At 42.4% G+C, this 21175-nt stretch overlaps 3 protein-coding genes and 1 long non-coding RNA gene across 11 annotated transcripts; 1 reads left to right on the top strand and 3 right to left on the bottom strand.

The window, feature by feature from the left end:
* The first annotated feature begins 16 nt into the window (after nucleotides 1–16).
* LOC118241750 lies at nucleotides 17–2655 on the top strand. The gene is made up of 2 exons (XR_004776338.1): nucleotides 17–812; nucleotides 1025–2655. It is a non-coding gene; the product is annotated as an uncharacterized LOC118241750 (long non-coding RNA).
* bace1 (beta-secretase 1) lies at nucleotides 1690–10437 on the bottom strand. Of its 7 annotated transcripts, none has more exons than XM_027030636.2 (11): nucleotides 10333–10437; nucleotides 10128–10184; nucleotides 9556–9769; nucleotides 7680–7768; nucleotides 6696–6912; nucleotides 6292–6429; nucleotides 6019–6153; nucleotides 5560–5661; nucleotides 4223–4372; nucleotides 3871–4042; nucleotides 1690–3430 (listed from the first exon to the last, which is right to left on the bottom strand). In XM_027030636.2, exons 1-11 carry the CDS (start codon nucleotides 10383–10385, stop codon nucleotides 3186–3188), a joined length of 1572 nt encoding a protein of 523 aa, XP_026886437.2. In that variant the 5' UTR covers nucleotides 10386–10437; the 3' UTR covers nucleotides 1690–3185. The 7 variants fall into 7 exon arrangements, with proteins under 7 accessions (XP_026886437.2, XP_026886439.2, XP_026886442.2 ...); XM_027030638.2 differs by having other exon boundaries at nucleotides 9556–9876; nucleotides 10333–10367; XM_027030641.2 differs by having other exon boundaries at nucleotides 9556–9773; nucleotides 10333–10359.
* Nucleotides 10438–11471: 1034 nt separating this feature from the next.
* Nucleotides 11472–14965, bottom strand: LOC113590491 (T-box transcription factor TBX10). Its single transcript, XM_027030645.2, has 8 exons — nucleotides 14959–14965; nucleotides 14384–14555; nucleotides 14024–14125; nucleotides 13332–13503; nucleotides 12896–13051; nucleotides 12694–12761; nucleotides 11953–12101; nucleotides 11472–11668 (listed from the first exon to the last, which is right to left on the bottom strand). Exons 1-8 carry the CDS (start codon nucleotides 14963–14965, stop codon nucleotides 11472–11474), a joined length of 1023 nt encoding a protein of 340 aa, XP_026886446.2.
* Nucleotides 14966–16561: 1596 nt separating this feature from the next.
* Nucleotides 16562–18489, bottom strand: apoa1b (apolipoprotein A-Ib). Of its 2 annotated transcripts, none has more exons than XM_027030652.2 (4): nucleotides 18444–18489; nucleotides 17985–18037; nucleotides 17657–17801; nucleotides 16562–17497 (listed from the first exon to the last, which is right to left on the bottom strand). In XM_027030652.2, the coding sequence occupies exons 2-4, from the start codon at nucleotides 18025–18027 to the stop codon at nucleotides 16900–16902; spliced, it is 786 nt and encodes a 261-aa protein (XP_026886453.1). In that variant the 5' UTR covers nucleotides 18028–18037; nucleotides 18444–18489; the 3' UTR covers nucleotides 16562–16899. The 2 variants fall into 2 exon arrangements, with proteins under 2 accessions (XP_026886453.1, XP_026886454.1); XM_027030653.2 differs by having other exon boundaries at nucleotides 17985–18034; nucleotides 18444–18472.
* Nucleotides 18490–21175: the final 2686 nt, after the last annotated feature.

Genomic DNA, 21175 nt, shown 5'->3' with positions numbered 1-21175 from the left:
ATTTTGGCCTGAGTAATCAAAGTTGAGAAGGTTCATTTACTGATGAGCAGAAGTTGCTCACAAATTTTTGTGGTACACTAAAGAGATATATTGCTGTGGAATAAAGCTATAACAATATCTATAAATAAAGCTATTAGTCTACATGGTTGCTATAGATAATCTGTATGTATAATGAGTGCTAAAGTTAAGGAGTGAATGGGAAGAAGGAAGTGAGGAGGGTCCCACGTGTGCATGAGTCTTATACTGACATCAAATGGCAGAATTCAAGCCAACATTCCACAATGTGTTTCTAAGAGCACATTTTAAATTCTGAATGGAGTCTGTAGCTATGTTAAGCGGTTCAGCTGTATTGATCGCAGAAAAGTGAAGACCATTAAGAAAGGAATAATACAACGCCTTGCAAGTGCCTATAATTATTAATTTATGCGGAAACCATTTATTGAGCCCGTCAATATATCCCCTCCCTACACGTTCTGCCTATTATTCTAAAAATATTTTCCAGACTGGCTGGAACCTCTGCAGAAATGAGCCTTAGTACTTTATCGCACTAGCAATTTAGATGTCAACTTCGGCTACTTTTGCTAACGCTAGCTAGCTACTGAGTCTGAAGTCTATAACGCTAGCGTTACCTACACTGATGGAAAAACACTAAAATCAGCAGCTAATTATGCGGCCTATCTGGCTTAGGTAACTTAAGTTAACCTACGTTATGACGCACTTTGGCTCTTTGGAAAGGTCACCAACAGCCGCAAAAGCGCAAGTTGACAGTGTGAGACTGCCGAAACATTGTTCCTCATTATTTACCGACCAAGGTAGCAGGTTTTCGAACTAATGTATACATCTAATAATATAGTTAGCAAGCTAGCGTTAGCCACTAATTTAGTTAGCATTACCCAAGCGCTGACAAATACATTTTAGTCATGTACCTTTCCATATGTAACAAATATTAACTATGACTTTCAAATACAAATAGACTTAACTTGCCTTTAAAAGTTGTGGCGCTGTCTCTTTGCTTTGTTCTCAGGCCATAAAATGGCGCGAAGGTGTTAACGCGCTGCCTCAGCTCGAGGGACTATAAAATAATGTTGGTTCTGTTTGGCTTTGAAATCCGGTATGACCAAAGGAGGATGGGTTCACCTTTTGAGTATTGGTTTCTAGAAAGAAAATTTGAATTGAATTAATTATATATGGCCTATGTGATTTGTAGGCTGCCATGGTACTTATGTTTCAACATTTTCCCATTTAAATGTTTGGTTGTTCTTGCAATAAATAAACTTGTGTATCAATCATATTACTCATGTCCACTACTCTCATCTAGTTCAAGGCTGGGTGTCTACAAGTCAACTTTCAAGTCATGTACAACTATCAAATCGGAATAAATCTGAAAATAAACGGGTCACAAAGACAAAAATGTATGACCATTTGAGACAGCAGTTTTTAAAAGCTAATAATTTGTACTCTTTGTGAAGACTTTACAGTTCCAGGTGTGCTGTTAGTGGTTTTAGTGTGCACTGGTTATATATGGTTTACATATACCTCTCCAGATTCAAATCTCTCCCTATACCGAATCACCCAAATCCAAGTGAGAATTCTGCAGGCAATGAAGCATTGTTCAAAGTATTGTGGTTAATGTCCTGTATTATGCTGGATGTTTATTCCACCTTAACAGACTTCATCAGGGCAGCTGTGTGAGGATCTAGATAATATTTAATAAAGTACACACATAATGCAATGAAGATTTCACAGCCGTCAAAGCCGTCATCTTTGTGGAGGCATGTTAACAAATCTTAGAGAACAGGCAGGTTTGGTCTGTATTCAGTGCATGTTGAATAGTGCTTTGTATAAATACAAAAAGGCAAGAAACCAGTTTGACCAGTCATGAGACAATAAGTGGCATATTTTTGGTGTGCGAAAAACAGTCACTATGAACATTAGATGTTAGAGATGTTCATTAGCATAAACCAAATCTAATAAAATGTGCCTTTGTAAAGATCAAAAACAAACAACCAAAACAAACAAACAAACAAAAGCCCTTGAGATAAACTGGGTGAAAGCAAGAAGCAAGGTGCTCTTGCTAAAGTAATGAGCAGTTTTCCCTTTTTAATCTAAATCAGGCATGTTATGCTTTGACTAGAATAACAGCAATCTACTTCTAACCAGCCACAATGTTTAACTGCCTGAGCACCAAGCACGTGTGCAGCCCTCTACCACTCACCAAGCTGACGTAAACCACGCTGAGACTCCAGGCTCTCAGCCTTCACTCTGCAGTAGCAGCCAACCACAGAGCTGCTCTTTATTTATCTAGCGCATATCAACATTGTGGGGATTTTGAAGGCTCACAAGTGAATTAAGTGACAGTTGTATGTGTGCATATGTGTGTAAAACAATATAAAGTCTCTGATGGAGCAGCAGTGGGTTATTTAAATTATCAGCTACTGTGTGTGTGAGTGTGTGTGTGTGTGTGTGCGCGCATATATTCCCATGTGTGTGTTTGTGTGTATATTCCCATGTGTGTGTGTGTGTGTGCGTGTGTGCGTGCAAATATTCCCGTGTGTGCATATATTCCCAGGTAAACCAGCACTGAATTACTACTCAGATTCACATTTAGAGGAATAATATGAGTGCCACTGAGTGTTTAGATACATAGATCAGACGTTTCCATAAATAGACCTTTAAAATAAAGGTATCTTAATGTATCTTTAAGTATCTTTCATAGGTCAATAAGGGCAAGTCATCTGTGTAGTTAGTAATATGAGTTCCTTTTCAGAGGCTGGTATTGTTTGTAAAATCACAAATAGTTAAAAGTTATTCAGCAATTATACATCATGTTTAGTTTAAGCTCCCGTTATTAGTAAAAGATATGACATCTTAAGAGTGCTCACGCACACACACACACACACACACACACACACACACACACACACACACACACACGCACACACACACATTGGACATATACATTACACACTTGGGGATAGGGGAACCATTGTCACATGCGGGGTTATAAACCAGTGGGGTTATAAACTCTTCCCAGTTCAGGACAGTCCAACTGGACGCGATATGTAGATCCTTACATCTATATACACTACCCCATTACTGCTCAACCCCCATATCACACACTTGGTATGGTCCCACTTTTGGCTACCAAGTCAGTGCGCTTTACTATTATCTACATACAGGGGGGCTCACTTGAGGAGAGACAAGTCATCGGCGAAGTCACCAGCACCCAGAGAGCGCAGGCAGCGGGAGAAGCGCCACTGGCACACCATGAGGCAGAGTGGCAGCATGAAGAGGGCACAGATTCCTGCCATGATGTAGGCGATGGTCATGAGCGTGGACTCGTCCGTCTGAGGGATGTTGTATGCGCAGTCCTCCAGCTCCAGGCCATGGAACGGGCCCTCCACTGAGGCTGTCCGGAACTCGTCATGAACTGCGGAGATGTTAAACACATACACACACACAAACACAAACAAAGTGTCACTAGTTGTTGGGTTCAGTCTAGTTGGGCTAATGTTGGGGGTCCACACTGCGTGGATCTTGAAATAAATTCTTTTCAATTTCCCTGAAAGATTTTGTCATTGGTATTTATCTTGGGCATTAAAACTATCCTTTGCTGAAAAGAAATACTACACAGTAAGGAATGCCCTTAAACTCTTTAAAAATCAAAACAGAGCCAAAAATTACATTTAAATATTAATTAATTTGGTAAATACTTTATCCAAAAATTACCTACAAAGGCAAGAAAAACACAACCATACTGACTAGATCTAAAATGCCCTAAAACAGCAAACTGATGTTAGATTGTAACTGTGAAATGTACAGTTTCAGAGTAGATACTTCTACATAAAACACCTCAGTTTTCTGTCCTACCATGACAGGTGCTGACAGCAAAGCCAATGCGCTTGTGTTGGCGGTCGAAGACGACATAGAAGCCCTCCATGATGACAGCACCCATCACTGTGCCTGTACTAGACTGAGACACTGCAAACTTGTAGCAGTCTTCCTGTGCAGAGGCGACGCCCTCTACAGGCCTTAGGTACTGCTGCAAGAGAACAGGCTACGCAAATTAGCTTAACACATTCACACACATAGGGCATGGGCATTAGCTGAGCATGCACAGACACACTAAACACAACACACACACACACACACATAAATACACCACACACACATACACATAAACACCACATGTACACACACACACAGACAACACACACTGTACCTGGGGCAGGATGGAGATGCGAAAGGACTGGTTGTGGTTCTCGCTCATTAGGTAGAGGGAGATGACGGGGAAGATGTGCCAGGGAGTGGTTCCAGCCTGCCAGCACACCAGCTGCTCACCCAGCCAAAACCCAGATGGAAACTGTTCTGTCTGCACGGGAGAGGGAGAGCAGGAGAAATGAGACAGAAAAAGACCACCACAGAAGAGAGGGATAGAGAAGAAGAGAGGGAGAAGGAGAAAAAAGAGGAATAGACAAAGAAAAAGAGGGAGATGGTAAGAGGAAGAAAGATGTATAGTCAGAGAGATGGATAAAGCGAGGGACAAAAGAAAAGAAAATGAAGGGATATGGGGAAACACGGGTATGGGGACAGGTATAGGGGAGGGGGGAAACACATGGGATTTGGGGGGAACACACAGGTGTATGGGGGGAACAGAGGGGTATAGGGGAGGGGGGAAACACACAGGGATGGGGGAGGGGGGAAACACATAGGGGGATTGGGGGGGGGGGGGGGACACAGCGGTATGGGCCTATAGGTTAGTGTTAAGCAGTGACAGGGTTGGTTAGGGTCAGGGTTAACCAATGACAAGGCTGGGTTAGGGTTATGGTTAACCAGTGCCAAGGCTGGGTTAGGGTTAGGGTTAACCAGTGACAGGGCTGGGCTGGGCTAGGGATAGAGTTAACCAATGACAGGGCTGGGCTAGGGATAGGGTTAACCAATGACAAGTCTGGGTTAGGGATAACCAGTGCCAAGGCTGGGTTAGGGATAGGGTTAACCAATGCCAAGGCTGGGTTAGGGATAGGATTAACCAATGACAAGGCTGGGTTAGGGTTATGGTTAACCAGTGCCAAGGCTGGGTTAGGGTTAGGGTTAACCAGTGACAGGGCTGGGCTAGGGATAGGGTTAACCAATGACAGGGCTGGGCTAGGGATAGGGTTAACCAATAACAAGGCTGGGTTAGGGTTAACCAATGACAAGGCTGGGTTAGGGTTAGGGTTAACCAATGACAAGGCTGGGTTAGGGATAGGATTAACCAATGACAAGGCTGGGTTAGGGTTATGGTTAACCAGTGCCAAGGCTGGGTTAGGGTTAGGGTTAACCAGTGACAGGGCTGGGCTAGGGATAGGGTTAACCAATAACAAGGCTGGGTTAGGGTTAACCAATGACAAGGCTGGGTTAGGGTTAGGGTTAACCAATGACAAGGCTGGGTTAGGGTTAGGGTGACAGGGCTGGGTTAGGGTTAGGGATAACCAGTGACAAGGGTTTCCTGCATGTTTCTGTGGTTTCTCCTCTTTCCCAGTCTGCTGAGAGAAAAGACCCAAGAGAAAAACAACTGACCGAAGAGGCGGCCTCAATGGCTGTCACAGCCGCCTGGAACACTTTACGAGGGAGGCGCAGGTTTGTGGTGCCGCTGTCAACAATGCTCTTATCATAGTTATACTGCCAGAGTGAGAGAGAGAGAGAGAGAGAGAGGGAGACAGAGATAAAAGTGTTATTTTACACTTTACAAAATTTAATTTCAAAGTTATCAAAGCTCCTGTTCAGAGATTTCAGGTTGACTGAAAAGACTAAAACATTAATGACAGTAAGAAGAGCTGACAAATATTTATGAGAACCGTTCAGTCAAAAATGCTGTAGCTGTATAACAAAAAATATCAATGAAAGTGCGAAAAGATGCAATTAGCATTATGCCAATTAAATTACATTATTCTAATCAAAGGCTTTCAGTCATTTTGATATCAGCTTGTTTGTGCTACTGCTTTAAGAAAAAATTGGAAAGCTTCCCCTCTTTTGTACCTCTTTGCAGTCCATGTTGAGATCCTGTCCGTTGACTTCGATGCGCACAATAATGACCTCATAATACCACTCTCGACGAATTGGAGTGTACCACACATCCCCCACATAAAGGGAAGGGTCGATCCCGCCAATAATCTGTGAAAGTTTTATTACATGGGCTTATCACATTCATCCTCTACGATAACATGTCCTCATATTCATATTACTAAGTCACACATCTTTTTCAAGTGTATATTTGTCAGTTTGGCTTTGTTATAGCTAATGCCCTCCTACCATGCTGCCCCCCACAGTGGCGCTGCCCAGGCTGTAGTTCTGTGTGAAGCCGGCTCCGCACAGCTGCAGGGAGAACAGGTTGGGCACACTGGACTGCCTCACCAGAGAGTCGAAGAAGGGCTCCAAGTTCTCGTCAGGCTAAGAGGATAGCAGGACATGAGACAGAGAGAGGACACGAGAGAAAAGACATGAGAGACAGGAGAAGACAGGAGTGTAAAGAGCAGACCTAGGATATTAGACACACATGGACAGAACCCACCACACCCCACACACACATGCATGTGCAGCCCCCCAAACACGTGTGTGGAGCCCCCCCCCCCCCCCCCACACACACACGTGTGCAAAATTCCACCCCGCCCCCCACATACATACACCCTTAAACCACACACATGTGCAGTACCCACCCTGGCAATCTCGGCATAGGCCAGGCCCAGAATGCCCTCCCAGTTAGAGCCATTGATGAAGAAGCGGTCGGACTCTGTGATGGCAGCAATGTTGGCTCTCAGGGAGATGCTGGGTCCGTGCGGCACCGACACCATGTCTGTCCCCAGCTCCCCCTCCCAGCGGCCCTGGGTGTATGGTACGTACACTCTTGCCGCCAAGTCCCTGTAGGACGTAGAGCTGAAGAAGACAAAGATGTGTGGTCAGCTGTTTTTCTTTGTTACAGGACCATGGCCAGCATTGAGAGACAAATCTGTGCTGCACTACACCACACCTGGCTCTCAGTAGCATCACACTACACCACACCTGGCTCTCAGTAGCATCACACTACACCACACCTGGCTCTCAGTAGCATCACACTACACCACACCTGGCTCTCTGTAACATCAAACTACACTACACCTGGCTCTCAGTAGCATCACACTACACCACACCTGGCTCTCTGTAACATCAAACTACACTACACCTGGCTCTCAGTAACATCACACTACACCACACCTGTCTCTGTAATACCACACTACACTACACCTGTCTTTGTAATATCACACTACACTACACCTGTTTCTGTAATATTACACTACACTACACCTGTCTCTGTAATATCACACTACACTACACCTGTTTCTGTAACATCACACTACACCACACCTGTCTCTGTAATATCACACTACACTACACCTGGCTCTGTAATATCACACTATACTACACCTGGATCTCTGTAACATCACACTACACCACACTGGGCTATCTGTAATATCAGGTGTGGTCAGGTCATGTGAGGGTGTGGTCAGGGGGTGTGAGGGTGTGGTCAGGGCATGTAATAGTGTGGTTGGTGGGTGTGAGTGTGTGGTCAGGGTGTGAGGGTGTGTTCAGGGCGTGTGAGAGTGTGTTCGGTGCATGTGAGTGTGTGATCAGGGCGTGTGAGGGTGTGGTCAGGGAGTACTCACAGGGAACGGTGGTAATATCTGCGCAGGAAGGGGTGGGATGCTGCTCCAACTGCAAAGTTACTGCTGCCTGTGTCCACTAGTATATTCAGCTGCAACACAATCACACATGGGGTTATGTGGGATGATGTCGTGAGGTGGGGTGACGTGGGGTAATGTGGGGTGTTTTCAAGTGAGGTGGGGTGACGTGGGGTGTTGTTGGGTGATGTGGGGTGATGTGGAGTGATGTGGCGGGCGTGATGTGGGATGACATGGAGTTATATGGGGTGATGTGGGGTGACATGGCATGATGTTGGGTGACGTGGGAGGATGTGGAGTGATGTGAAGTTATGTGGGGTGACCTGGGGTGACCTGGGGTGATGTGATTTTGGGGGTGTGACTGCCCTTGCAGTGGTAATTAAAGAGTAGATGTTTTATTGATTGTCCTTCTACCTGTTACCAGAGACAGGCTTTAAGCCTGTGTGAGTCACTGACTATGCAAAATGTGATACAGAGAGAAGGAGAGATAGAAAGAGAGGGAGAAAGAGAATGACAGAAAAAGAGAGTGAAGAAAAGATAGATAAGCAGTATTCAGACTCTCAGACAGTAGTAGCTGAATGTTTCTGAATCAGGACTCACTCTCTGACCTTTGTGTACCCTTCCTCTGCCTGCAGAACCCATCCTGATTCTGAATAAGTGTACCATCGATTCATTTAGCAACGTAATGCAGGTTACAAATATAAATGACAATCCCACAATTCCATATCAAAGTAATAACATGAGTAAATAAGTAAAAAAATTATTGATAACATAAAAAATGAAAACTGTTAGTGTTTCTAACAATGAGTTATCAAATTAAATCATACTTATGTATGATGTAGAATTTGAAGATCAGTCTTGTTTCTGTTTACAAATACAAAGCTATAGACATAAAAGCGTGGCATGTAAGATCCATTAGTGTAGTTTTAAGGGACGTTCTGAGAGAGTTCCACTGTAGCTCTGTCCACTCTGTCCCCACTGTACACTGTCATCTGTCCCGCTCCAGACCTGCTCATGTCTGCTGACTGGGCATCTCTCTCACTGTTCCACACAATTCTATTGTCCTCAGATGTCCGTTAAAGCCATGCCAGCAGAGGGAAGAGAGAGAGGAAGAGAGAGAGAGGGACAGAGAAAAAGAGAAAGGAAGAGAAAGAGATGGAGAGAGACAGGAAGGCTTCCTGTGCTTTTTTTCCACACCAGCATCCTGCCCCGCAATACCCCCATCTACTGTACACACACAAACATACACACACCACCCGCATGCACATGCACACTTTAATATTTAAAATCAGATACATGATCTCAACTATACAATTCCAGGGAATATCTTTTTACTCACTACTATACGTCTGTTATGAGGTCCCTCACTATCGTCTCTGTAGGGTTTATTATTTTAAGAAAAGGGCTTGGATTAGAGTATCAGGCACTTGAGTCCTCAGTAAAGGATGAATGTGTATGCAGAGCCAAGGCTGCTGGAACTGTAGGGATTAGTCAATAATCTCAGTTCTTGGCTAGTGATTGGTCAGTAATCCCAGTGCTTGGCTAGTGATTGGTCAGTAATCCCAGTTCTTGGCTAGTGATTGGTCAGTAAACCCAGTGCTAGGCAGAGCCCTCCCCTGCCACTTCAGCAGAGACCAAGTCTCTCATACAGCACAGAAAGCAAGTGGGGTGTATAAAGATACAGAAAAATGACTAACTCTCAGCAAGCTCTAAAGCAACACAGGTCATTCAGTAAACGGATAGGACTAATATTCAAATTAAGTAATGTCATGAGGCACGTCCTCTTAGTATCTGGCTTCCTTCGTAACCCTTGCGTTACTGTAAAAATAAACACAAGCGTGTCAAGTGACACTACTCTAACCTTCTGTGGCGGTGTGCCAACAGCCATTTCCACGTAGTAGCCTTGTCCCGACTTCCCACGGAGGTTGTCGATCATGTCCACAAAATTAATGCTACTGGTACCCCTCCGTTTCCGCATCGGCATCTGGGGACCCTGCCAGGGTTCAGGCTGCGGAGGGGTGTGGGGGCCTTGTCGCAGGGCCACACGGAGCACTGTAGAGCTGGTCCCGGACATGCTGACTTCAAACAGGGACATTATTGTCCACGAAAGTAAGAGCAAATGGTGACACAGCCTTGTCATCCTGTCTAGTAGTTCAAGTCTTTTTTCCAGCACCTACAGCACCTACAGATCCAATTTTAGACAGCGATTTGCTGACCGCTCATTTGACATTGTAATCAAAATACCAGTGAGAAATGACACAACTCGGCAATTTACAATGTGTTTGAAAAAAAATCCGACAACTTTATCATGACACTCGAATGACTACTGCCACCCGTCTTCGCCATCTGAGACAGATTTTTCGCTTTAGAAATCAGCACGTACCATTCCTTCCAGTTATGTGTAATATATTAACAGGTTACTGTGCTCGATACCTCATTGCCAAACCAAGGTTCATCTTCTGGAAGCCGAATTGGCAAAACAGGAAAGAGCTAATAATAAAAATGTAAAAATATAAGTCAGGAATAAAAAGAATAAAGACACGTTACAACGGAATGACTGAGATTTGGTCGCGGTTTCGCTAAAAGACATTCTCCGTTAATATCTAGCTGTTCAAATTTCGAAATGACGCCAGTTTACCGTTGGGTTTTTCTAATAAACACTTCCATCGCGGTGCCTCCCATAATCCGCATCTGTCCGATCTCTAAGCACCTCCTGCCTCCGAGTCCTCCATCTTTCCCCGCATCCGTGCGCACTGAACGCATCTCAGGGCAAAATATGAAAGCCTTGGTTGTCGAGCATTCTGGGATATGTAGTTCAATGGCGTGTAGGCTAATACATCTCATTTTTTTATATGATCTATATCTCCTATGCTCTTTAAATAGGCTGACAAATTATCTCTAAAATGTACTCGTTGTTCAGAGGAGTGAGAATTCAACCCCACCACAGAAATCTCATTTATATTAATGTATGAAAAGGTATTTTCAACTTTGTTATTTTCTTCATTCTCATCAGTTATTAGGTTTATAATCTTACTGAATAGGCTACCTCTAATATTAATGTACATAATTTAAATTAAACTCATGAAATTACAATCATTAACAGCATTTTGATGATCTATGCAGGGCCGTAAAAAGATAAAAATGTTAGATCCACACCATGGAAAAGTGAATTACTTCACATAAAGTAATAAACCCCATTGCTTGTTATAATTATGCATATGGTAATTAGCTTCACATTGCGTTTGCTTTTATATTCTTATTTCATTTTATATCGACTATTTTATATGCTGTCTTTATTTTGGCATACCTCCCTTAGTGTAACAAACAATTTCATGACCATTGCCAGCTGCTCTGAGGTAAATTGAGCACCAGGTTTGTTGCTGTAGGCCTAGATTACAAAGCATGCTTTTATGTAGGCTACTCTCCACCAGAACATGATCAGAACATCACTGTTTCCACATTCAATTTCAGAATTAAAGACACCAGGCAAAAAGTTCCAAAACTAGCAAGGACCAGAGGTTGGAGTCCTTGTTCAATTTAGAGTCCTGGATCTATGGTAATTAGACTAAATATTCTGCATTGCTTAATACAATGTTAACTAATTCCAAAGAAAAAGACCTCTTGATTTTAGATCCCTTTATTTCATAAGGCTGAAAAACACATTTGCGGTGAGAGACAAGCCCTAAGCTGTGAAGGATGTAAAGGGGTGCCATATTTGAGGCAGACAGTGAAACAGTTTTGAGAATAACCATGCTGAGTCTGGATTTGGATTTCCTCTTAACCTAGTCGGCCTCTCTCTTGTTTCTCTGGACTCTCCCACTGGCAGTGAAAGGGGACAGCAACTGAAGCTGAATAGGCAAGAGAATCTGTATCGCTTCGCATCCTCTGAGTGGTACTGGCTGCTTCCTCAGTAAATGGAAGGACTAGCTCACTGTGTGGTGACGGGGTGGCCAGACTATGCTGATCTGAGTACTCTGTTACAGAAAGGAAAAATCAAGAATGAAATCTTGTGATACAGATTTGAAGCAGTTAACATCTGATAAAGATTAAGATATGGCTATTCCTGTTTATTTCCCAAATGACACTAGGACTACACATTTAATAAAAAAAATAAAAAAAAGATAATATTTTTTGCTGAACATTCTTTAGTCTATTATAGATCTGTTAACTTAAGTTAAAACATATCAGTATCATTTCCATTTCTTTATGTTTATGTGACATATGTTATTCTCACAGAGAGTGAATGGATCAGGCTGACCTGTAGAGAGCAGACCAGACTCACTGTTGACATGCTGTTCTGCTGTTGTCCTCTGGGGGTGACTGATAGCTCCTCTCATGGATTTTCCTTCTCGTGGGGGCAATAGCAGGGGGGATTGAGTGATCCGAGCTCTGGCACCTCCAGCCGGCCTATCCCAGACAGGAACACCAGGATCATTCTAGAGCTGCTTGGCCTTACTAGTTCTGCACAGTTAGTGCCTGACTTTAGCCCTGTCATGTAGATTTCAGATGTGTAATTTATGGTTTTGTAACATACAGTATTTTCAGCCTAACCCTAACCCTAACCCTAGCCCTAACCCTAACACTGTAACCCTAACCCAAACACTGTTACCCCAACCCTAACCCTAACACTGTAACCCTAACCCTAACACTGTAACCATAACCCTAACACTGTAACCCTAACCCTATAGCTAACCCTAACCCTATCCCTATCCCTAACCCTAACACTGTAACCCTAACCCTATCCCTAACCCTAACACTATAACCCTAACCCTAACCCAATCCATCACCCTAACACTGTAATCCTAACCCTAACCCTGGAATTTACAGCAGCTCACAAATTAAGGATAATTTGTGAATTGAGTAACATTTCACATTACAACACTGTTATAACTGTTATACATTACAACCTTTATAAGGTTACTATACTGATAATCAGGGCCAGCTGTATGATGGTGTGATGGTACCAGTTATCAGGGTCTGTATGGTGGTATGATGGTACCAGGTGTCAGAGTCTGTGGTCCGGAACCCTTTAGCGAAAGGGTTACTGGCTATCTTCAGTTGTGTGATCTGTAGATTAAAGAGAAACAGATCAGTTTCCCTTTACAATATTTTAGTACAAATTAAAAAACATTTTCATTATTATTCACAATTTTGTTCACTATCCTTTTCTACTAAGAAACCTGTAATCTGTGTTCTAGTACCCTGTGGTTCTGGTAGGCGGTGACAGCGATGAAGCGTGTTTCTGGGAAGAAGAAGGTACAGAAGTTGCGGTGAGGGGAGAGTTGCCCATCCGTCCGCGGGTCCACCAGGACCACATGCAGCCGCGGCTGGTAGCGGTGCATCGAATTAAGGATGATCTGTACAGCAACACACGTCTGAATTAAACACACCCTGGTACACACATGTTTGAATTAAACACACCCCTGTACACACACGTCTGAATAAAACACACCCCTGTACACACACGTATGAATTAAACACACTCCTGTACACACACGTCTGAATAAAACACACTCCTGTACACACACGTCTGAATAAAACACACCCCTGTACACACACGTCTGAATTCAACACACCCCTGTACATAAACGTCTGTGCATGTGTTAATGCATGTCTGTGCAGGTGTCTGTGACTTACATGGCCATTATCGTCGAGCAGGTTGTTGGTCAATTTGAGGCGGTCAAAAGAGACGGTCTGCTTCATCCACTGGGAGCCACGTGCTGGAGAATCTGGGTGGAAGTGGACTCTTCCTGGGACAGCTGCATCACCACGTCCTGTCACCAGCCACGAAGAGCTGTGGAAGGCGTACCTATGGCAGGAGAAACCACGAGCTCTCCTGATCCTGGTGACACGCCATTTGCGGGAAAATATGAGTTGTAACATATTTTAACAATTTAGATCACATGCTGTTCAGCTGCTGGACCCAGCCACAGGCACATGTAGGTGACTGGGCATTGCACTGCAGTCCAGTTAACCTGGATCCACTAGAGTACAGCTAACCTGGTTCCATTACACGACAGTCCAGTTAACCTGGCTCCACTACAGTCCAGTTAGCCTGGTTCCACTACAGTACAATCCAGTTAACATGGTTCCACTACAGTACAGGCCAGTTAGCCTGGTTCCCCTACAGTACATGTGTCCAGTTAGCCTGGTTCCACAACAGTACAGTTAGCCTGGTTCCACTACAATGCAGTTAGCCTGGGATGTAGGGATCTCTCTACAGTACATGAGGAAGCCAAGGTGTTACAGATCACGAGTCCAGAGTCTAGCGTCCCTAGGTTTAACCCTGACCCTAACCCAAACCCCAACCCAAACCTATGCATCAGTACCTGTATCTCTTGTCATCTACAGGAATGAAGTCCATTAGGAGCACATACTCTGCTGTAGGGTCCATGTCTGAGATGTGCACTTGAAACGTGGGGAACATTCTCCTTTTGGAACACAGAGAGAAAAGACACCAGAAGAAAGTGGTAATACTTACTCACAATCTCACTACCACTGTTTAAAATGCAGAAAATTTGGTCAATAAGGATCAATTATGATTAATCAAAGAATGTTAGAAACTCTTTTGTGCTATATTTAAAAAATATTGTTTTCTAATGACCACATGACTAGCAAATTATAAATACACATTACTGTCCATGCATAACATATAGAGATTTTTACAAAGATGACTTATTTGATGCAACCTCCCAGCTTTTGTGACGATCATCTCAGTACCAAGCTGGTCAAACTGCTGCCAAAGGCTATACGTCTCTAGTTGAACTTTGACCCTTGCTACCTGAGGTGCTTTGGCACATGTGCCAATGTCCTCTGAAACGCAAGGCAGAGCTGGTGTGCAGGTCTGGCTCAGCTCAGAGACTGCAGGCCAAGGCAGAGACAAGATTACAGGAGGAAAAACGTATGTATTACATTAATACTGTCATTACATTTTCACAGTATGTAGAATTTAAAAATAAAGATATAAATGAGTATAGTTATTTGCTGTCATAAGTAATCTGAAAAAACAGAACTTCATAGGAAAAGAAAAAATATTCTTAACTTAAAATCTGCCAGTGGACCTACAAGATTTCACTACAAGGAATTTTAAGCCATTTCCAGGGAATTTTAAACCATTTTATTCCATTTCTATTGGTCCACTGGACATGGCAGCTGATGTTTATAAATAGAACAAAAACATTTAAAACTGAATAAAATTGAATTGCCAGGTTTTCTTATATGAGCCACAATATTCAGACAAGTAGAAAGGGAGGGTCAGCTTTACCATCCATCCAGACTTGTGTTGGTTCAGATCTGTTTACTTGTGCCCCGGCTGTGCGTCCAGTTATGTCCAAGCTCCAGTTGTGCGTGTCCTGCTGCGGAGACCAAGGCAGGCGTCCGGCTGTAGATCTGTGCAGACTGAAGGCTCTCCGGCCAGGTTTATATACTTCAACCCAAAATCTCATTCACTAACTCTACAGAGTACCTCAGAGACAAGGAGTGCAAGTCATACCCCACATTAAGATCAAGTACTGATTAATTACATGAATATTACCCACGAATATTGACTGAAAAGAGAACACCATCAATTGATCAAATGTCCCTGATATCCAGTGACAGCACTCAGCACACAGCTAATTGGACTTCAGTTCAGCCTCAGAGCTGCCCTCTGACCCACAGTGAACACTGGGGAGCCAGATCCTCAATAACCCCCCACTCTCAGCTGTGCCCTCGGTCACTGCTAAATAAATAAATAACAAACAGGCCTCCAAGCAGCCTAAAGGCAAGCTGAGATAGATCAGTTCATATTCTCCTGCTTATGAGGAGACACGATGGCAGGTTTAACATACCATATGTGTTGTACTACATGTACTTTATACAATAGTCCACATCATCTTCTCTCTTCAGAGGCTCATAAAAGGGGAGATACAGCACAAATAGTATATGGTGGTTATCAGAATTATAAATGGACTGTCTGATAATTAGTATTTCCAAAAGATTATTAAACAAAACATTTGCTGGGGGTTTTTGAAGTGAAAATGTTGGAGACCATTTGTATGAATGTTGGAGAATATTGTAGAATTTAAACAAAATATTATGACCTCAAAGCTCATTTAATAATAAAATGCTACTTTTAGGTAATTTATCCCTTGTGAGTGGAAGGAGCCTCACTCACCCTCATCAGAGGCAGAGGCAGATTTTCTCACTGACTGTCAGAAATGAACTGACCTTGAGGCCAAGCTGATGGAAATGGCCTAGACTGTATGCTATGAGATAAGATCTCATGTCAAATAAAATGATCTTGTGTTGTTTGTGGGTTACCTGCTCTGGAGGAGGAAGATGTGATGGCTTAAACATGAATGTTGGATAAAACTAAAAAAAATTCTGGTCCTCAAATTCCGACTAGTGGTCATAAAGCAAAAGATTATGGGTTAGTGTTGAAATTGTTTTGCCTGAGGTAATTCACGAGGTCATCTCATCCATCTCACTAAATCTAATCTATGCAAGGTCTCTAAGAAACAAAAGGACAGATCTGCCCAGTCTTAGTGATGTATTACTCTAATAAACTCATTCATCAACACTATAACTATTGCTCATGGTTTTGTGTGTAAATCTTCTCTTGTTCACCTTTAATGATCATTGTTAGCACAATCTTAGTAATTATCCAGTTATGGGTTCAATATAAAGTTCTAAAAAATATATTTTTGCACATTAAAGCTACATAGAATCATGCTGAAAATAGAAAACTTGAAACAAAATATTTAATTTGTCTAGTGGATAATTATTATTATTATTATTATTATTATTAATAATAATTATTATTAATAATAATACTCATACTTCTCGTTTGTGAAATATCAGATAAAGGAACACACGTGAGACATGACTAGTATGAAACAGTGTTCTTTTATTTATTCTTTTGTCATAATTTTTTGACAACACAGAAGTACAGCAAAAGACCAGGCATTTAAGAATATTCCACAACATCTGCTTGCTGGAATGAACTCATGTGACGGAGGGTCTTCATACCACATTAGCCTGCATCATGTGAATGGAAAGTGTATGTGAATAAGGAGATGCATGGGGCAGCACAACTGCCTGTAAAGACCATGTGGTTATGAGACCCTACAGACCTGATTACTGCTGACAGGGCCTGGAGGTAAATGGATTGGTAGAAAAAACAAACCTTTCAGGATGTCTGAGAGAGCAAAATGACTGAGATGTTTTATGCCTTTTCAAAAACCTTTTGGATGGTATTAAATACACCCTCCAGCTGAGGCTTCAGCTCACTGGCAACCTTGCTAAACTTCTCTTGGAGTTTTCCAGATTCAAAGTCTTCTTGTAGAGTTTTGAAGAAGCCTCCAGTCTGCTCACGGTAGTCATCGATATAAGGTTTGATCACGGCCTGCCACACCTGCACACGAGCCGTCACCTTGTCACGTATGGTTTCCACAATGGGGGTCAGCTTGGATTTGGTCTCCTCCAGATTGGTGACAAACAACACCTTCATCTCCTTGGCTACAGGCTCCATTTTCTCGCTGAACTCCTTCAGCTGCTCACGCTTCTTCTCCAGGTACTCTGTGATGACTGGCTCCAGCTTCTCACGGTACTGATCCAGGTGCTTCTTGATCACAGTGCGTAACTCTGTGCATTTGGGCTTCAGGTCTGTGCGCAGTTCCTCCACGTCTTTCTTCACATTATCATAGACCTCATGAACGGTGTCCACCACAGTGGGGCCAATGCCATCTCTGATTGGTTTCAGGCTTTCAGAGGCAGATGTGAGCATGTTCTCCACCATGTCCAGGCCCTTGTGAAGCTGCACCCTATACAAGAGATAAAAAGGAGGCAAAACAAGTCACAGAGGTCATTCTGTTATTGCAACTCATGTAATGCTTCTCAAATTAATTTGGAATCCACAAGGCATGAAGATGGAGGCTTTAGGGTTCACTAAATGAGAGGAAAGAGTGTTGACTTTCTCTTACTTGAGGTCCTTGAATTCACCATCATCCAGCTTATCAATAGCTTGCTTTGAGTTTTCCTTTATTTGATTCATGAAAGTTACAACTCCAGACCGGATATGTTCATACTGAGATGGAGCATCAGCCTGTATAGAATGAGTCTGGCAACCTGGACACATGGATCAGGAAACACTCAGGCTTGTCACACCTTCAGCTCACCCTGCCCCCACACACACTCCACATACCACTGCATCCTATTGGCCATGGAAGATTTAAAAAGGGAGCTTTTAATATATGTTTAAACACAAGTATTGAATAGTGAATTTCAATTATAGCAAGGAACATTATTTACCTGCAGCCAACAGAATGGCCAGTGCTATAGCCACAAACCTCATGATGTGTCTGCTAAGCAAAAAGAAAGAGAGAGAAGTCAGCATCTCTGAAGAAGAACCAAATCTCACAATAAAACATTACAAAATAATGCATTTTGCAATTAAATGCAAGTATGAGCAACTCTAACAGAAAGAACAGCAAGAGGACTGTGTAAGCACTAGAAGAACATTCTCAGTTCCTTCACTCTCCTGCTTCACAGATTTCAGTGTATACTTGAATACCTCCCAGATAAAACAGGCCTACCAGCAGTTACAATGTTTTCAAAGCCTTATTAGCTCCTAACCAGTATATAATCTTCAGTTCTATGGTATTATTTTCTGGTAGACATCCAAACAATTCAGTGAAATGCTGTAAAGCAGTCCAGTCCTATTCTTCTAACAGTCCTTTCTGTTCTTTCCAAGCACAAACGTCTGCTTACCTGTTGATGATGCAGGTCTGGAAGAGACTGGGGAAAGTGAGACAAGGCCACTGTTTTATAGGGTCCTGTAAGAGGGAGGGAACTGCTGAGTGAACTGGACCTCACCCCCATCTCTGATCCAGTGGAACAGCTGGGTTCAATGGTCACAAGCTGAGTGGGGGGGTTATCACCAGTCAGAATAGTGCTATGAAGACACTCTCTCTCTCAAAGCAGCAGTCTGGTGTTACGTCAAGGATGATATGTGAATAAATTCTTTTTTATCCTACATAAAACCTGATATTGCAAAAATGTTGACAGTTCATGTAACACAAGGAAATATGTTATGAGTCTTTACGAAATGAGTCTGTTATGAGTCTCTTACGAAAAGGACTTTTACTGTAGCACTTCCTAAATGTGCTGAATCTTTGTGCTCTATCAAAGTATTGAGCTTCATTTGTCTCTATGGCAAATTAATCTTCATGTCAATATAGGGGCTTATCTCTACAAGTCCATCAGACTCACACTGGGTGTCTCTGATTGCACATTAAAAGTACACTTGGGTTTCTGCATGCAACAACTGATAAAATATTTTGAAATCTTAGAAGAATTAATTTAAAAGTGTATAAGGGAGAAAGATCCTTTAAATAAGTTTTGATATTTTGATTCTTGGTGCAAAGATCTTGTGTGGACACCAGTGGCCGACTGCCAGTCTGAGTGGGAGTTTTGTGAACTAATCAGAACAGCAAACACTTCTAATGCACTTAAATCCTTGATCAAATCACTGGCATTTTATATTCCCCCTCCCTCTCTCTCTCTCCCTCTATTTCTTTCTCGCTCTCTTTCTCTCTGACTCTGCTGTTTCCTCATCAGGATGAAAGGTCCAGAGCTCCCCCACAGCGTTCCTGATGAGCTTTAGAAAGGGCATCAGGTCCAGACTTGATTTGATGAGGGAGGAATGTCGTAATCTGCACGGTACACAGCTACCATTTCACTGCAGGTGAATAGCCTGCCAGCTTTCCCTGTATGCTGAGCCAAACTGACAAATGGGTTAAAAGATCAAAAGCTTTGTTTGCTGTGCTTGTACTTTGAGGCCTGTGAGGAGATGGTTGGACACCTCCACTGGCATCTGAGGAAACATTCTTATGGTTGGACTAGACCACAGAGAACGAAAAGCAAATGACCAAACAATACAAGTTCATGAATTACAAATCTGTAAAGATGAGACAATTATTGTTGAGTTCACAGCCTGATTCCACTACCAAGAAGAGTTTGGCACCGGAATAGTTTTCATTTCTCAGTGGAACAATTTGACCTCAAACATTTTTACAAACAGCTGGGAAATATTTTAAACAAAACCTGAGTAGCTGTATCTAGATTAACACACGTAAAATGATATTGAGTCAGGGGTTTTTGTTAATAGATGATAATGAATTGTGTGCATTTGGATTATGCATGTGTTACCATTTCAATGAACGGCATGGCATCTCACTCTTTAGAAGTTAAAGAAGTCTCATGTATAGTTCTATTCCTTAGCCTGCTCAAAAGTCCCAGTTTAAAATAATGTATTATTTATTTCAATTTTTAAAAAATCTTGCTACTTTTAGGCCCTATTGCATAAATATCTGTAAAAATCTATATTAGTTTTTTTTGGTGTGCATGTATTTTAATAACATTCCTAATAAAAACAAAAAAGGATAAAACTTTTTTTAAACATTAAGATTAATTTAGGAAAGAGTATATGAGTATACAGTTATTTAGTACTGAAGCTTCTAGCAGTCTACCTACATCATTATTCTGTTTCAGTAGGTTCCTGTTATTCATCTACTACCTCAGAGACCCTTCAGATTTGATAGAATCATTTGACTCAATTCTATACCTGAAAGAACTGTTATCAAAGTGAATTATACTGAAGGCAGGCTGAAAAAGGCACTTAAATTAGTGCACAAAAGGTCCCGCTGAGGTCCTGTGATGTCCTGTTGAGGTCCCATGAGGTCCTGTGAGGTCCTGCTGAGGACCTGCTGAGGTCCTGTGATGTCCAGCTGAGGTCCTGTGAGGATCTGCTGTGGTCCTGCTGAGGTCTTGCTGTCCTCCTGCTGAGGTCCTGTGAGGACCTGTGATGTCCTGCTGAGGTCCTGTGAGGTCCTGCTGAGGTCTGCAGTAGCTTTGGGTTGTGCAGCTCTATGATTAATCATTAATATTTAACTTACAGAAGTACAGAACAAATGAACAGACCATTTCCATGAAATCTGTACATTTTTGAGAGGGACAGTCCCCACTATGTCAGTAAGATATTTAACAATATGTCTTATAAATCTTATTGTTAAATATCTTACTGACAGAAAAAAAAACTTTCAGAAGGAATTATCTGATATGTATAAAGGTCTAAGCCAGAATGTTTGGTGATCAGGAACTCATGGATACATGTGGACATATTCAGTACAACGCAATACATCTGTGGATACAGCACAGTAAATATTTTACTTATTGGCAGCCAACCAAGCGTGAATCAGGAGTGCCCGGTAAAAACCAAACTCAGTCCTTTAAACGGCCTCTTTCCCCTTTAGCCACAAGCTTCCGTTCTGTCATGCATGTTGACCCAAATGAACACAGAGCAGTTTTGGGCTTTACTGTAGTTTTTATGTAATCAGCATCAATCACAAACCTGTAACTAAAATGTTTTTGCCTGAATAAATGTACACTGATCAGCTTCTGTCCTGCTCTGACATCTGCCAAACATCCCGCACCCTCAGGCT

The sequence above is a fragment of the Electrophorus electricus genome, chromosome 7, assembly GCF_013358815.1.
Source record: "Electrophorus electricus isolate fEleEle1 chromosome 7, fEleEle1.pri, whole genome shotgun sequence".
Taxonomy (NCBI): Eukaryota; Metazoa; Chordata; class Actinopteri; order Gymnotiformes; family Gymnotidae; genus Electrophorus; species Electrophorus electricus.
This window is presented reverse-complemented; position numbering and strand designations above follow the sequence as displayed.